General features: G+C 41.7%; 1 protein-coding gene across 1 annotated transcript in view; it reads left to right on the forward strand.

The window, feature by feature from the left end:
* LOC132765192 (neural proliferation differentiation and control protein 1-like) overlaps nucleotides 1-16337 on the forward strand; it is a 33419-nt gene extending 17082 nt beyond the window's left edge. Inside the window, exons 6-9 of the mRNA XM_060759411.2 lie at nucleotides 4476-4560; nucleotides 6545-6621; nucleotides 10743-10836; nucleotides 15524-16337. Of these exons, the coding sequence (XP_060615394.2) occupies nucleotides 4476-4560; nucleotides 6545-6621; nucleotides 10743-10836; nucleotides 15524-15589 (322 nt within the window). The 3' untranslated portion in view covers nucleotides 15590-16337. The remainder of the gene's footprint in view (nucleotides 1-4475; nucleotides 4561-6544; nucleotides 6622-10742; nucleotides 10837-15523) is intronic.
* Nucleotides 16338-17708: the final 1371 nt, after the last annotated feature.

Here is a 17708-nt window from a genome sequence, read left to right on the forward strand (position 1 = left end):
CCTGATGTTTCGCCTGCATCTATGGCAAGCATCCTCAGAGGTAGTGAGGCATACAGAACTCCCACGACCAACAAAAAACACTAGAAGGGTTTGGTGGGCATTGACTTTGAGTTTTAGAGTTGTAGGTCACCTAGATCCCGAGAGCACTGTGGACTCAAACTATAATGGATCTGGACCAAACTTGGCACAAATTCTCAATATACCCAAATGTGAACACTGGTGGAGTTTGGGGAATATAGGCCTTGACATTTGGGAGTTGCTGGGATTTATAGTTCACCTACATTCAAAGAACATTCTGAACCCCACCAACGATGGAATTGAACCCGAACTTGACACACAGGATTCCCATGACCAACAGAAAACACTAGAAGGGTTTGGTGGGCATTGCCCTTGAGTTTGGGAGTTGTAGTTCAGCTACATCCAGAGAGAACTGTGAACTCAAACAATGATGGATCTAGACTAAACTCAGGTTCGGCTCAACCCATTACGCAAAGTAAGCATTTGCAATATAGTTGATTTTGCCCAGGGGCGCTTTTGGGGGAAAATAGACCTTGACACGTGTGAGTTGTAGTTACTGGGATGTATAGTTCACCTACAATCAAAGAGCATTCTGAACTCCACCAATGATGGAATTGAACCAAATATGGCACACAGAACTCCCACGAAGGACAGAAAATATATATCAGTGATTGGTTGGGGGGCGGCGCCAAAATACTGTTTGCTTACTGTTGAAAATTACCTAGGGCCGCCTCTGACTAAACTTGACACAAAGACTCCATATGCCCAAATGTAAACACAGATGGATTTTGGGGGAAATAGACCTTGACATTTGGGAGTTGTAGTTGCTGGGATTTATAGTTCACCTACAGTCAAAGAGCATTCTGAATCCCACCAGTGATAGAATTGAGCCATACTTCCCACACAGAACCCCCATGACCAACCTAAAATACTTTGTTTTCTGATGGTCTTTGGTGACCCCTCTAACACTCCCTCACGACCCCCCCCCAGGGGTCCCGACCCCCAGGTTGAGAAACACTGCCCTAGTCCATCCCAAACACCCCAAAGTGCCTCAAAGTTTACATCTGGGCTTGAAAAAATGGATACATTTTACATCTTAAATGGAGCAGGGAACCCTCCCATTTCAGGACCATGAGCCCCATGTGACTCTGGGACTACATTTTGTCCATCCCTGTTTTAACATAAAGGTGATTTGAAACGGAAATGCTAAATGTAATCATCTTTCTTTGTATTTAAGGGCTTCTCAGAATCATTTAGCTAAAATAACAAAAAGGAGTAAATTGAGTTTATCATACACAGGAAGTAACATGAGAAAATATGAGTCATTGGGAAAGGTGATAATGCTGCAAAAAGCAATAAGAAAAGGGGAAGCTAATAAAAAAAAAAAGATGGATAAATCCAATCAAGGAAGCCATAGCCCTGCGTCTGCAACACCCAAACAAGACTGATAGAATAAGACTGTTGGAGGTCTGTCATTCATAGGATCACATGATTTGAGGGCAAACAACAACACTTCTAAATGATACTTAAGGTGCCGTGTCTATAAATCATCCATTGAGAGCAATCAATATAAATAAAAATGTAATGTTTGTTTGTAGGATTAACATAACTCAAAAACCGCTGGATGAACTGCCGCCAAATTTAGCCACAAGATACCTACTAACTCAAGGAGTGACCATCACTCAAAAAATTGATTTTGTCATTTGGGAGTTGTAGTTGCTGGGATTTATAGTTCACCTACAATCAAAGAGCATTCTGACCTCCACCAGTGATGGAATTGAACCAAACGTGTCACACAGGACTCCCATGACCAACAGAAAACACTAGAAGGGTTTGGTGGGCATTGACCTTGAGTGTGGGAGTTGTAGTTCAGCTACATCCAGAGAGCACTGTGGACTCAAACAATGATAGATCTGGACCACACTTGGCATGAATATTCCATATGCCCAAATATGAATACAGATGGAGTTTGGGGGAAATAGGCCTTGACATTTGGGAGTTGTAGTTACTGGGATTTATAGTTCACCTACAATCAAAGAGCATTCCGAATGCCACCAACAATAGAATTGGGGAAAACTTCCCACACAGAACCCCCATGACCAACAGAAAATACTTAAGGTCATCCAGTCCAACTCCCTTCACCAGGGCAAGAAAACGTAATCAAAACGCTCCTAACAAAGAGCCATCCAGCCATAGATACAGATATATATGATTCACACACAGAGAGATATAGTATCATAGATTTGAAAGGGACCTCTAAAGAAGGACAATTATATGTTGCATGTTCCAGAGTAAGCAAACCAGACAATCTCTACATCAACATTGACAAAGAAACAACAATAAATACTGTTTACCCACAAGCTTAAAGAAATTACATATATTAGAAACCAATATATGTAATCACCAGACTGGGCCACAGCAACGCGTGGCAGGGAATGGCTAGTTCATATTAACTGCCCTTTCACAGAGTACTGTAAGCTTAAAATGGTTTCTGCTCTGATTCAATTATACAGAGCATAGCTGTGTGAGGAGCAACTATGATAAAAGACAGACTAGTGAAATATGTCAAGATATAGTTAGAATAAAGTTAGGATTACTTTCAAAATGAAATGAGGCATTAGATTTGATCCAAATACTTGAAGGCAGAGATGACATAGCAAAGAGTTTTGTGGCACTCTTAGGAGCCCCCAGTGGCGCTGTGGGTTAAACCGTTGAGCTGCTGAACTTGCTGACCGAAAGGTCACAGGTTCGAATCCGGGGAGTGGCATGAGCTCCCACTGTTAGCCCCAGCTTCTGCCAACCTAGCTGTTTGAAAACATACAAATGTGAGTAGATCAATAGGTACCGATCCGGCAGGAAGGTAATGGCAATCCATGCGGTCATGCTGGCCACATGACCTTGGAGGTGTCTATGGACAATGCTGGCTCTTCAGCTTAGAAATGGAGATGAGCACCAACTCCTACAGCTGGACACAAATGGATTTAATGTCAGGGGAAAACCTTTACCTTACTAGTTCTGGGGCCCCTTCACACAGGTGAATAAAATCCCACATTTTCTGCTTTGAACTGGAATATATGGTAATGTGGACTCAGATAACCCAGTTCAAAGCAGATATTGTGGGATTTTCTGCCTTGATATTCTGGGTTATATGATTGTGTGGAAGGGCCCTGGGCTAATCACCACATTCTGAGTGTATTAGTTTGGTTGTTCCTATAAGTTTTACACTGATGTTATGTTATGTATTGTTTGGATTTGTTTGTTCATCCATTATGTCATTGAATGTTTGCCACTTTTTTGCCTGGAAGCCGCACTGAGTCCCCTCTGGGAGATAGGGCAGGTTATAAATATATTATTATTATTATTATTATTATTATTATTATTATTATTAACACAAAACACAGTATGTCTCAGCAAATGAGATATATATGCTGAATTTCATATCACAAAAATCACAAGTTGAACACTTGTGTGATGTATTATTATTATTATTATTATTATTACACACACAACAAGACTGATACACAATAAGCAAGATCACTATGCTGGCTTTTGTATTTGATCACATGTTGGACACTTCCCAAGTGTCTAGGACTAGGTTATGTATCGGCAAATAATGCATGCAGATCCTAGTAGGGTGGCCTTTTGCAGATGAGAGATGGTAATTTTTTCAGCGCCAATTGTTTTTAAGTACAGGCCATTGTCTGCATCCAGTGTGCCAATCACCACTGGGACCACCTTTACTGACTTGTGCCAGAGTCTGCACAGTTAGATCTTTAAATCCTTATTATTATTATTATTATTATTATTATTATTATTATTATTGACACAAAACACAGTATGTCACAGCAAATGAAATATATATGCTGATTTTCGTATCACAAAAATCACAAGTTGAACACTTGTGTGATGTATTATTATTATTATTATTACACACACAACAAGACTGGTACACAGTAAACACGATCACTATGCTCGCTTTTGTATTTGATCGCATGTTGGACACTTCCCAAGTGTCTAGGACTAGGTTATGTATCGGCAAATAATGCGTGCAGGTCCTAGTAGGGTGGCCTTTTGCAGATGAGAGATGGTATTTTTTTCAGCGCCAATTGTTTTTAAGTACAGGCCATGGTCTGCATCCAGTGTGCCGATCACAACTGGGACCACCTTTACTGACTTGTGCCAGAGTCTGCACAGTTAGATCTTTAAATCCTTATTATTATTATTATTATTATTATTATTATTATTATTATTATTCTGGCATATGGATCTTGGCGATCATTGTAACAAGCTAACATGGTACTATAGCATGGCCAGAGTGTGTAACCTCTCCAGATTGAAGAAAATGAAACTGCAGAAAGGCAGTTTGTAAGAATGTATAGGACTCTTGCAGATACACATAATATTAACATATTAAATATTTTAAATCCCTGTTAAAAGATCTCATGATTAATTCCCAGGTTGCAGAAAGAGGTGCACTTGGCTCAGAAGATTGCATACACAGCCAATCGGGGGAACCAGTATCGGTACCATCAGCCCAGTGCAGTAAGTGGTTTTGTCATTTTATATGCTGTAGGTGTGTACACACACATATATAAAATGAGGTGAAATTAGAGTTGTCAGACTGAAAACTGGAGAGAACTCCTATTCTTTTAGTAGCTTCATATCATAGGAAATCTCAAGAGAAGTTGTTTGCTAGTTACCAGGTTGTATGCCAAGCCTCATCTGAAATTCTACCTTCTACACCATTGTTTCTCAACCTGTGGGTCCCCAGGTGTTTTGGCCTACAACTCCCAGGAATCCCAGCCAGTTTACCAGGTGTTAGGATTTCTGGGGTTGAAGACCAAAACATCTGGGGACCCACAGGTTGAGAACCACCGTTCTACACTGTCGTGACAGATATAGGAGCTCTCTCTGGTTCTCAGTCTGGCAGACCTAGGTGAGATGCTAGAATCCTTCATAATTCTTGCTTCTGGGATCATGCCATATAGCTGAATAACAGAAGATTTCATGCATACAGAAGGAAATACAGTACAGTCACACACACACATTTACAGGTTTAACTTTTGCAGATTTGATTACACTATGTAACACATTTTTTTAAAATGTTGTGTTCCTGGTCTGGAAATATTATTTCCTGTTTCCTTTTGTGGTACTGACTTTGAAAGGAGTTATTATAATCCAGAAACTTTGTTTTTGTGGCTGCCACAAACTATGTTGAATTGGTTGAGACTCTGTGAGATAGTCATTGAAAAACTAGAGCAAAATGTGCTGCAGGATGCCCCGCAAAAACAAAGTTTTTGCAGTTTAATAAGCCTTTTCCATGTTTTTATGACAGAACCAATTGGGAAATGACATATATAACCCAGGAACCAAAAATAATAATAGTAGTAGTAGTAAGTTTATTGATTAGCACTTAGGCCATATCACAATATCAAACAAAACAACAATGCTTGACAAGACTTGATCGCAACAGGTTCGAATCCGGGGAGAGGCGAATGAGCTCCCTCTATCAGCTCCAGCTCCTCATGCGGGGACATGAAAGAAGCCTCCCACAAGGATGATAAAACATCAAATCATCCGGGCGTCCCCTGGGCAACGTCCTTGCAGACGGCCAATACTCTCACACCAGAAGCAACTTGCAATTTCTCAAGTCGTTCCTGACACGACAAAAAAAAATCGCAACATTTATAACCTAGGAACAAAAATAGTATTACATAGTGTTAGTCACAGATTTGAGTGATTGGTTCAATGTTCCTAGAGAGAACATTGCTTTGGGTATTTGTAGCTGCTTTTGGGTATTTGTAGCTGGTCAGCCTTCAGCGGAAGTTGACATAAACTCAAGCTGAAGGGCTTGAGGGATGTTCCCTCAGATAAAAAAAATATTTTTTTAAGAAAATTCGCTGTTTATCCTCTTTCATGGTGATCTTGCACACTTACCCCTGCAAAAGCATGCTAGTTCATATGGTGTATGGTTACATTACTGATCTCACATCATACGCTGTAGTGATGGAAACCACATCAGATGTCTTTAAACTGGATTATAGAAATGTGATAATAGAGATTATAGAAATGTGAGTAGATCAGTAGGTACCGCTCTGGCGGGAAGGTAATGGCACTCGATGCAGTCATACTGGCCACATGACCTTGGAGGTGTTTATGGACAACGCCAGCTCTTTAGCTTAGAAATGGAGATGAGCACCAACCCCAAGAGTTGGACACGACTGGACTTAATGTCAGGGGAAAACCTTTACCTTTACCTATAGAGATTCATAAAAAATAAAAACCATCAGGGGCTTCTCGTCATCTTGATATAACTACCTTTGGGGCAAGAGAGAGCATGCCTCTGAATATCAATAAGTTAAGAACAACAGTGGGAGAAAACTAGCTCCTGTGATCCTACTGACAGGCCCCATGTGAACCTTTCTGGTCAGGAGGATGCTGGACAAAGCCAGATAGATAGAATTATCATTCAACCTGATACAGAAAAGCTTTTTTAAAATCTCATCTTCTTTCTCTTCCCCTTCAGTACATGGACTCCAGACTAGCTCAGTCTTGCCAGGTTCACCACTATCAACATCAGAAGAAACTTCTCACCAGTGAAGAGTAAGTGCTGTTCTGACAATCCTTCTGAGGGTGATGGGAGGGCTGAAACCAAAACCAGATGCAGAGCCAATGTGTTTTGTTTGATGTAGCAGAATAGCAAATGTTGGCCCATACTATTTGCCCAAGTCACAATTCATAGTACCTAAACAAAACATTAGACAGCAGTGGCTCCTAGTCTATTTTCTCCCTATCATGCTACTGTTCTGCACAGAACACTATAGCATCTCCTCATCCTACCAGGAACCCTCGGTGACACACTAGGTTAAATCCTTGTGCCGGCAGGACTGAAGACCGACAGGTCGGAGGTTCAAATCTGGGAGAGTGCTGATGAGTTCCCTCTGTCAGCTCCGGCTCCCCATGTGGGCACATGAGAAGCCTCCCACAAGGATGGTAAAACTTCAAAAACATCTGGGCGTCCCCTGGGCAGCGTCCTTGCAGACAGCCAATTCTCTCACACCAGAAGTGATGCAGCTTCTCAAGTCACTCCTGACACACACACACACACACACACACACACACACACACACACAAATCCTTCCATATGTTACAAACTGTACAGTCCTAGAAACACCATTATCACCCAGTGGTTCCAGAGCCTCTTTGGAACCTAAAATAACCCTGGTGACTGGCAGAACTGGGATGTAAATGCTGTACGTCTCGTAGAAAGTGTTTTGGAGGCAAACCAAATTTGTATTGTGCAAATAGCGATTGGCTTCCAAGGTCTGTAAGGGAGTTAATGCTGCTCCCTAGCTTCTGACATTTGTGGACCCCAAAATAATGAGTCGTATATCTGTAACAACTTTACCCAACATGACAGCTTTCAGATGCTTAATTTCTTCTTGACTGAGAGTGAAAGGTGCTGATGCCATAAATATCTAGAGAGTGCATTGTCTTGGTCGGGGTTTCTGGTCTCCAGAATGTGTCTTTTGGTATTTGTCAACCAGTGGCAAACATCTACCTTTTATTGATTGATTAAGCCAAGTATTTGCACATTTGTATACAAGCAAGGAAATGGTTGAACTATACAAAAACTGTATTGTCGAAGTTTTTTTGGGCTATATGGCCATGTTCTAGAAACATCATCTCCTGACGTTTCACCTGCATCTATGCCATAGATGCAGGCAAAATGTCAGGAGAGAATGCTACTAGAACATGGCCACATAGCCCAAAAAACTTACAACAACCCAGTAAACAAACACCCTTTGTGTTTTGGGGCAAGAACCTAGAAGAGACATTTTTCACTTTGTTTGGATTTCTTTTCGCCCACCGCCAAACATAATTTTGGATTGAAAATAATTTCAAAACTGTGAACCATCTATCTGGGGGCACACCTTGTCAACTGATTAATCATTTTTATGGGTCTCATCAACCAGTTGGAGCTTCCAGTGGTGCATCGCGTTAAACCTTTGTGCCGGCAGGACTGCTGATTGACAGATAGGTCAGCAATTCAAATCCGGGGAGAGAGGGTTGAGCTCCCTCTTTCAGCTCCAGCTCACCATGCAGGGACAGGAAAGAAGCCTACCACAAGGATGGTAAAACATCAAAACACCTGGGGTTCCCTGGACAATTGCAGACAGCCAATTCCCTCACATCAGAAGTGACTTAGACGCTCCTGACATGGAAAAAAAATCAACCAGGCAGCTCTTCGATATGAACTCTTTCTGTCCGGTATCTGTGGAATGCCGATATAGCCCACCTAGCCCTATTGTGTGCAAAGTAAATGCCTCCTTATTTTCCAAGGCCTTTTCAATTGTAGCCAGGGGCTACTCTTTCATTTTGTTGATTTGGCTTTTCTGTTTGATGTTGCTTGGTTTTGTTCTTAGTCTGATGTTGTTTTGCAACTGCTTTTTATCTTTTATTTCTATTGTACTGTTCTATATTTCAAAATGTGAATATTTCAACCTTTTTATTGCATTCTTGTGTATTTTTTAAATGCGTTTATTTTTAAACTTGAGAGCCACTCAGGCAAATGTTTTGTTCTGCGGTTGCCTTATAAATAATGCAGTTAAATAGACATAAGAAGTGAAGAGTAAATGTTATGCCACTACTAAGATTTCAAAAAGCTTTTGCAGCTACATCAAAATATCCATTTTCTTTCTTTCTAATTCCTTCTTTCTGGTGTGTGGAACACATCCAAAAAGTGGATGATACAAGTTGAATGTCCCTTATCCAAAATCCAAAATTGTCTACATAGTGACATATTTGCTTTGTAATGATTAAAAGTACACAATCATTGGGTTGCTGTGAGTTTTTGGGGCTGTATGGCCATGTTCCAGATGCATTCTCTCCTGACGTTTCACCCACACCTATGGCAGGCATCCTCAGAGGTTGAGAGGTGTGTTCGAAACTAAGACAAGTGAGGTTTAGATATCTGTGGAATGTCCAGGGTAGGAGAAAGAACTCTTGTCTGCCTGAGGCAAGTGTGAATGTTGCAATTGGCCACCTTGATTAGTATTGAATGTCCTTGCTGCTCCAAAGTTTGGCTGCTTCCTGTTGCGTTTGGTGGCGTCCAAACATGAATCAAGGAACATGAAAAGCACTGCAGACTAATTCAACCAGAGAAGTCAGCCATAGCAGAACACCTGATGATCCAACCTGGACCCAGCATATTATTTGAGAACACAGAAATGCAGGACCACTCTCACAACCACCATGTCAGACTACACAAAGAAGTCATTGAAATCCACAACCATGTGGATAATTTCAACAAAAAAGAGGAAACCATGAACATGAACAAAATCTGGCTACCAGTATTTTTTTTAAAAATCGCTAAAATTATAACAGTAAATAAAGAACAAAACTCAAACCAAGGAGAACTCCAGACAAGAAACAATCAGGAACAGCTAATCACCTCTCAACTAAGGATTCCCCTAGGCAGTAACAAGCCATACCTAAAAATTGTCAGGCCATCAAATGCTAATCAAGGTGGCCAATTGCAATATTCACACTTGCCTCAAGCAGACAAGAGTTCTTTCTCTCACCAGGGACATTCCACAAATGTATAAACCCCACTTGCCTAGTTTCCAACAGACCTCACAACCTCTGAAGATGTTTGCCATAGATGCAGGTGAAACATCAGAAGAGAATGCTTCTAGAACCAGTATTAAAACTCTAAAATCAGGACAGTAAATAAAGAGCATCACTTAGAAAACAAGGGAATTCCGGACAGGAAACAATCAGGTCCAGCTAACACCTCCCAACAAAGGATTCCCCCATGCAGGAAGCAGCCAAGCTTTGAAGCTACAAGGCCTTTAAATGCTAATCAATGTGGCCAATTGCAACATTCACACTTACCTCAAACAAGAGTTCTTTCTCCCACCCTGGACATTCAATATATATAAACCCCACTTGCCTAGTTTCCAACAGACCTCACAACCCCTAGGGATGCCTGCCATAGATGCGGGTGAAACATCAGGAGAGAATGCTGCTGGAACATGGCTATACAGCCTGGAAAACTCACAGCAACCCAGTGGTTCCAGTCATGAAAGCCTTCAATGCACATTACACAAACATTGTTTAAGGCACAAAGTATTAAAATATTATGTATAAAATCACATTTGGGCTCTTATTCCTAAGATACCTCATTATTTATAATGAGGTTACTGTAAGATTGACCAAAAACTAAAATCCAAAATATTTCTTATCACAAGCATTTTAAAGAATGTACATACAACCTCTACATGCATTAGGGAGGTAGAATAATACTATGTATTACAATTTTTTAAAAATCTGTTCCTGGTTTGATTGGAAGTATTATAGCTGTTAATTGTGTGGTACTTTTTATATAAAAAAGTAGTTTTTATATTTCAGAAACTTTGTTTTTGCAACTGCCACAAACTATGTTGAATTGGTTAAGACTCAATAAGATATTCATTAAAGGCCTATTAACAAAATCTGTTGCAGGATGTCCTACAAAAACAAAGTTTTTGAAGTTGAATAAACTTTTTCCATGTTTTTATGATAAAACCAATTGAGAAACGAACAAAAATGACGTTACATTGTGTAATTAGCCAAGTGAGTTAGATGAATGTAAGAAAAGCACAGAGGAGGAAGGAAACAAGAGAACGTGTCTCTTCCATTCAGTCTCATGAGATAATTATTCTTGTCGTCTCCTTCTATAGTAGAGAACCACCCAAACCAGTAGAGCAGATCTCGACAGAATCAGAAAATGAAAATGGAGATTACACTGTATATGAATGTCCTGGACTGGCCCCGGTAAGTTCGCTATGCGAGGAAGTTTGGAAAGTTACTTTTTGAAGATGGCAACTGCACAAATCCTCATGTTGGTGGTAGGATGCTGAGAGCTATACTCTTTTTAAAAGCAAGCTTTTGAAGCTCTGGGTCCTAAGGTTCTGGATCCAGTGTGAAGGCGTAGAACCCATGTATTCTGTAGAAATAATACAACTTGGCACCACTTTAACTGTCAGGGCTCAATGCTATCGTATTATGGGGAGGATTTGTTAGGCTTAGTAGGTAAAGGTAAAGGTTTTCCCCTGATATTAAGTCCAGTCGTTTTAAACAGAAACTGGATGATCACCTGTTGGGGGTGAGCTCCCACTGTTAACCTCAGCTTCTACCAACCTAGCAGTTTGAAAACATGCAACATTAAGAAGAAGTCCTTGACTGTGAGAGCTGTTCAGCATTGGAACTCTCTGCTCCGGAGTGTGGTGGAGACTCCTTCTTTGGAGGCTGTTTTCTGCCTTGGAGATGCCTTGCCCACCTGAACATTAGGAAGAACTTCCTAACCATGAGAGCTGTTCAGCAGTGGAACTCTCTGCTCCAGGGTGTGGTGGAGGCTTCTTCTTTGGAGGCTTTTAAACAGAGGCTGGATGGCCATCCGTTGGGGGTGCTTTGAATGCAATTTTCCTGCTTCTCGGCAGGGGGTTGGACTGGATGGCCCATGAGGTCTCTTCCAACTCGATGATTCTATGATTCTATGAGTCGTGTCCAACTCTGGGAGTTGGTGCTCATCTCCATTTCTAAGCCGAAGTGCCGGCTTTGCCTGTAGACACCTCCAAGGTCATGTGGCTAGCATGACTGTATGGAGCTCCATTACCTTCCCACTGGAACGATACCTATTGATCTACTCACATTTGTATGTTTTTGACTTCTAGGTTGATAGAAGCTGGGGCGGGAGCTCACCGGGTATGAACCAGCGACCTTTCGGTCAGCAAATTCAGCAGTTCAGCAGTTTAACCCACTGCACTACTGGGGACTCCTGATGGCTTATTCTTGCCAAATCAGGACAGTTGAAGGAAATTGAGGGTCGTTTGGGAAATGATGTCAGGCTGTCTAGCAACCCAAAATTACATTCTCCTTGAAAGAGATTGGACAAAAAACTCCTGCTGCTTCCATAGCATTTGTCACCAGAGATGGTGTCCTCATTCTGCCTAATGGCAGAGCCAGTCTTGCCTTTGGGACTGTGAAACAGATCTAGAACATCATTTTCCCTCCACTTCACCAGTTACTTTTTCTTTGCTGTCCAAAAACAGAGAGGAAGGGCTCAGATGCAGCCGCAAGGGCTCAGGTGTGCTGCTGGCCAGATGGCTGCTGGCTTGCTACTGAAATTGTGCACACAGTGTTTTTGTCAACTACTTCCAGTCCAGTGAGCAATGACTATGAAGAGGGGGCAGGCTCAGGTGATGTTATAAGAAAAACATCCTGGAGAGGTGATTAAGCATGATGTATTAAGCATCAACCAGAGTTGTACAGCACGTTATTCAGATTAAAAAAAAACAAGCCTAAAATGAGTAATACACCTTTAAATGCAGTGCTCTTGTCATGAGATTCTCCCCTCATCTTGAGAAGATTTAAGATCTCGAGATATAACAGCCCTATTTCTTATAGGGGACCCTTGAGGATGCAGCAGGTTAAACCACTGAGCTGCTGAACTTGCTGACTGAAAGGTTGGCAGTTCAAATCCAAGGAGCGGGGTGAGCTTCCACTGTTAGCCCAGGATTTTGCCAACCTATCAGTTCGAAAACATGCAAATGTGAGTAGATCAATAGGTACCGCTCCAGTGGGAAGGTAACAGCCCTACTTGTAGTCATGCTGGCCACATGACTTTGGAGGTGTCTGCGGACAACGCCGGCTCTTTGGCTTAGAAATGGAGATGAGCACCAACCCCCAGAGTTGGACACAACTAGACTTAATGTCAAGGGGAAACCTTTACCTTTACCATTTCTTATAGCCAATCTATAAATGAAATTAAACAATTTCAGGTTGGTGTTGGGAGATCTGCTTGTTTTAATGCCTTGAGATTCCCTTTTTGCAAAGGGATGGAAAGATATATAATCACAGCAACTCAACTTTGTCCTGCCAATTGCCTATGTCTAGGAAGCATTTCCCACATAAAATAGCATTGGAACATGTTACTTCCCAGGCAGGCCTGAGTAAGAGATCATCTCAATTTGCAGCAGACTCGTATGATGAAACTTTTCTTGCCATGCAAATGAGTTCAAGCCGATATGATGCAACTGCACTTCAGTTTTGGCTCTGATTTGGGTTTCATTTTCTGGGTGAAGTTGTACTGAAATGGAAGAATAAGTAACCAGTGTCAGTTTCAAAAGAAAATCATGAGTTGTTATATATCTGTCCCTACACATTTACTGTTTTGAGTTATGCAGATCTGACTGCATACCACCTCGTTTTTCTATAAGGTTTTAGCAATTAATTTTTAGATCTTTTAATCTAAAGATAAATTTATATTATGTGTTTATATTTGTAGTTTTCATCTTCGGTTATTTTTGTCTGCTATTAAGTTTAAAGTTAGGTTGCTTTATATTGCTTGATCTGGTCTGTTTTGATGTAATTTGTTTGTATGTTTTTCCTTTTTGGCATTGAATATTTGCCATATATGTTGGAAGCCACCCTGAGCCCCTTCGTTGAGATAGGGCAGTTTACAAATAAACAAATTATTATTATTATTATTATTATTATTATTATTATTATTATCATCAAGGTGGTCCCAGTGGTGATTGGCACACTGGGTGCAGTGCCTAAAGACCTTGGCCTGCACTTAAACACAATCAGTGCTGAAAAGATTACCATCTGCCAGCTGCAGAAGGCCACCTTACTGGGACCTGCATGCATTATTCACTGATACATCACACAGTCCTAGACACTTGGGAAGTGTCTGACGTGTGATCCAATACAACAGCCAACAGAGTGTCTGCTGTGGACTCATCTTGCTGTGTTTCTAATAATAATAATAATAATAATAATAATAATAATAATATTCACAGATTTGACAAATGTTTCCTCCAGGAATTTCTATGTGTCCAGTATGACATTATTGTCAACTTTCTCCAGTCATGCTGAGGACCTTACAGTGGTTCCCAACCTTTGGGCCTCCAGGTGTTTTGGACTTCAGATCCCACCATTCTTAACAACTAGTAAGCTGGCTGGGATTTCTGGAAGTTGAAGTCCAAAACACCTGGAAGTCCAAAGGTTGGGAACCACTGAGAGAAAACGTCTCTACAGCCTCCAATGCAGTGGTTCTCAACCAGTGGGATTTTTTTTTTGTTGGCCTACAACTCCCAGAAGTCCCAGCCAGTTTAGGTTGTGAGAGGGGCTGCAGACCATGTGATCCGAACTGGGACTCTTCAGGACTCAGACTCCATTTTAGAAACCGTTTGCTTTGAGAAGTCAGTTGAAACAGTTGAAACAGACACTGGTTCTCAACCTATGGGTCCGCAGGTGTTTTAGCCTTCAACTCCCAGAAATCCTAGCCAGTCACCAGCTGTTAGGATTTCTTGGAGTTGAAGGCCAAAACGTCTGGGAAACCACAGGTTGAGAACCACTGCTTGAATGTGATTTCTATTGTCAGTTTCCAGAAGAAGTTGACGATAGCCATGCCGGAAGACCTAGAAATCCCTAGATATGTGGGCTCTCAGGTTTTAAAAAATTAGCAATTTCTTTATTTGTAGTTTTCCATTTTTATGGGTGTTGTATGTCCCTAACCCCAGTGAACATGGAGGGCTGACTGCATGTCTAAAGCTAAAGTTTGTCTGTAGCTTTGAAATACTTTAGGCTTGAAAGAAACAAACCAAGCAGACGCCCTTTGGCCCTGGGCTTTTGTACTGAATCCTGCATATACTTGGGAATAGGTATAGCTAGTCATGAACTGTGGTGCTGGAGGAAAGTGCTGAGAGTGCCTTGGACCGTGAGAAGATCCCATCAGTCCATATTTCAATAAATAAAGCCTGACTGCTCATTGGGAAGAATAGTAGAGGCCAAGATGAAGTACTTTGGCCACATCATGAGAAGAAAGGAAAGCTTAGAGAAGACAATTATGCTGGGGAAAATGGAGGGAAAAAGGAAGAGGGGGCGACCAAGGGCAAGATGGATGGATGGCATCCTTGAAGTGACTAGCTTAACCTTGAAGGAGCTGGGGGTGGTGACGGTCAACAGGGAGCTCTGGCGTGGGATGGTCCATGAGGTCACGAAGAGTCGGAAACAACTGAACGAATGAACAAAACAACAGTCATGTCACAAGACTGAAAAACAGGTGGTAGCTCCTATACATTAAACATTGTGTAGAAGAGATATTCAGAAACAGGTCACAAGCAAAACCTGCTGAAATTTCTTCTTCTACACAACCACAAGGGGTCATCCCTACATCTCTGGCTTTCCTCCTAATATCTCTGAGGCCCCTTCCACACAGCTGAATAAAATCCCATATATTCTGCTTTGAAGTGGAATATATGGCAGTGTGGACTCAGATAACCCAGTTCAAAGCAGATATTGTGGGATTTTCTGCCTTGATATTCTGGGTTACATGGCTGTGTGGAAGGGCCCTGGGGCTGAGATAGTCCACCTCTGGCAACACTAATGTGAAATGTTCTTCCCTTCATTTCCAAGAATGCTCCGATTAACCTCTTTTCCATTTCTTTTTCCACAGAGTGGAGAAATGGAGATCCACAACCCACTCTTCGACACCACAACCCTGCACCGATGTCCTCCCTAAGCGCACACTCTCTCTTCTCAGTTTTCTCTCTTTCCTTCCCCCCAACTTCTTTCCTCACCCACCTCTCTACCTCCTAGATTGATGCAAGGAGGATTTAGACCTACCCATTGGGTGCTGTTTCTCTATTTTGTTCCAGGGGAATGAATTTCCTGTATACCTATATTACTTAATCATCCATTGCCATTGTATCATTCTGCCCTAATCCTGTGGAAAGTAATTAATTCAGACTGGCCAGGCCAGTCGTAGAGTAGATCTCCTTCAAATCAACATCTCAAGATGCGAAGTAACAACCATCTGTTTTAGAGACCTCTTTCCAAGCTTGCCTTCAGCCCATTAATTTTCCATCTGAAAGCTTTTTCTCCTCCTTAGTCCAGCTAGAGAGGTCAATGTGAGTAGAGCTGCCTTCTTCCTTCATTGCATAGTGATTGTGGACGCATATGCGCATGAGGATCTGTATTCCCCATCCAGGACGGGCCAAGATATTCTTCTGCCTGAGGCAGTGGGGCAAATGCTTTCCTCCATCCCAACCCCAGGTAAACGTGAAAGAATGCCCAAGGAAGATCAAATCACATAATTCGGCACCTGCAGCAGACAGTTCAACAAGCCCTTTCGTCTCCCCAACTCTTTCCTGAAAGTTAAAAAAATGTAATGACAGCATGTACATTTTCTGTTCATGGTGATACTGTAGCCTCAGTCTTTCTAATAGCAAGACCATCTCCATTAAAATATTATTTGAGGTTATATCAAACTGGTGGGGTCAATTTCTGACTAGAAGAGAAGAATGTGGGCTTCAAAGAAACTTGCGCACCAGCTGCGCCCATACTTTGGGAAGTCTGACTTGGCCACAGTGGTCCACACTCTGGTTACACCCTGAATGGATTACTGCAATGCGCTCTACATGGGGTTGCCTTTGAAGACTGTTCAGAAGCTCCAACTGGTTCAACAAGTGGCAGCCAGGTTGCTTACTGGAGTGACGCTCAGGGTGCACACAACTCCCCTGTTGTGTCAGCTCCACTGGCTGCCAGTTTGCTATAGTCTAAAGTTCTGGCTTTAGACTATAAAGCCCTAAATGGCTACCTGTCCAAATGTATCATCCTCTACGAACCAGCACATAGATCAAGATCTTCTGGGGAGGCCCTGCTCTCAGTCCCGCCAACCTCACAAGCGAGGCTGGCGGGGATGAGAAGCGGGGCCTTCTCAGTGGTGGCCCCTCAGTTGTGGAACACCCTCCCCAACAACATCAGAGCAGCTCCCTCCCTATTAGCCTTTAGGGAAAGAGTCAAAACCTGGCTCTGTGAGCAGGCCTTTGGAAACTAAGGCAATGCAGTATTTTTGAATCGAAACCTTGTGCAATTGACCTTGGAACGGACTCAGACCATGAACTTGGATGGAGTATTTTCTAAGTTTTTAACTTTTAAAATCTGTTTTATCTCTGTTGAATATGTTGCAATTTTTGAAATGTTTAGGTGATTTTGTTGAGGTACGTTGTGCCATTGTTAGTCACCTTGAGTGCCACTGTCGGAAGCCACCTTGAGTTCCCCTGTTTGGGTAGAGAAGGGTGGGGTACAAGTATGGCAAATAAATAAATAAATAATAAAATAAATAATATAGTTAGGCGAGACCAAATGGAGCCACCTACTGTTATATCTATTTGCCTTCAAATGCAATGGACGATGGGCTGTTGATTTTACTTCATTTTACTTCATTATATAATTGAGGCTACAATCCTATCCCATTTCAGAAAGGGCTTTCCTTACAAAGTTAGAGTGAGCAAGTAGATCCTAGCCCTCCACCAATAACTTCTACATAGAAATAGAGATGAGGTCGCAAAACATAGAAGAAGGAAAGTCAACAGATGTCATTCCTCTCTTGTTTTTTTGGTTTGATGGCAGGAAGTCAACAAAGTCTTGGATATATGAAGTATTTGTCTAAGTACAGATCACTCCATTATGAGCAGTGATATATAAGAATTCTGCAAAAGTAAAGTCAAAAGTAAGTCAGGAACTATACAGATATGTGTGAGGTCTAAGCATAGAGCACTTACTCCACTACAAGCAATTCAATTGCCTGTTTTCCCTTTAAGCAGCCCAGAGCAAGGCACATTATTCAAAGATCACAG

Source organism: Anolis sagrei, chromosome 2 (genome assembly GCF_037176765.1).
Source record: "Anolis sagrei isolate rAnoSag1 chromosome 2, rAnoSag1.mat, whole genome shotgun sequence".
NCBI lineage: Eukaryota > Metazoa > Chordata > Lepidosauria > Squamata > Dactyloidae > Anolis > Anolis sagrei.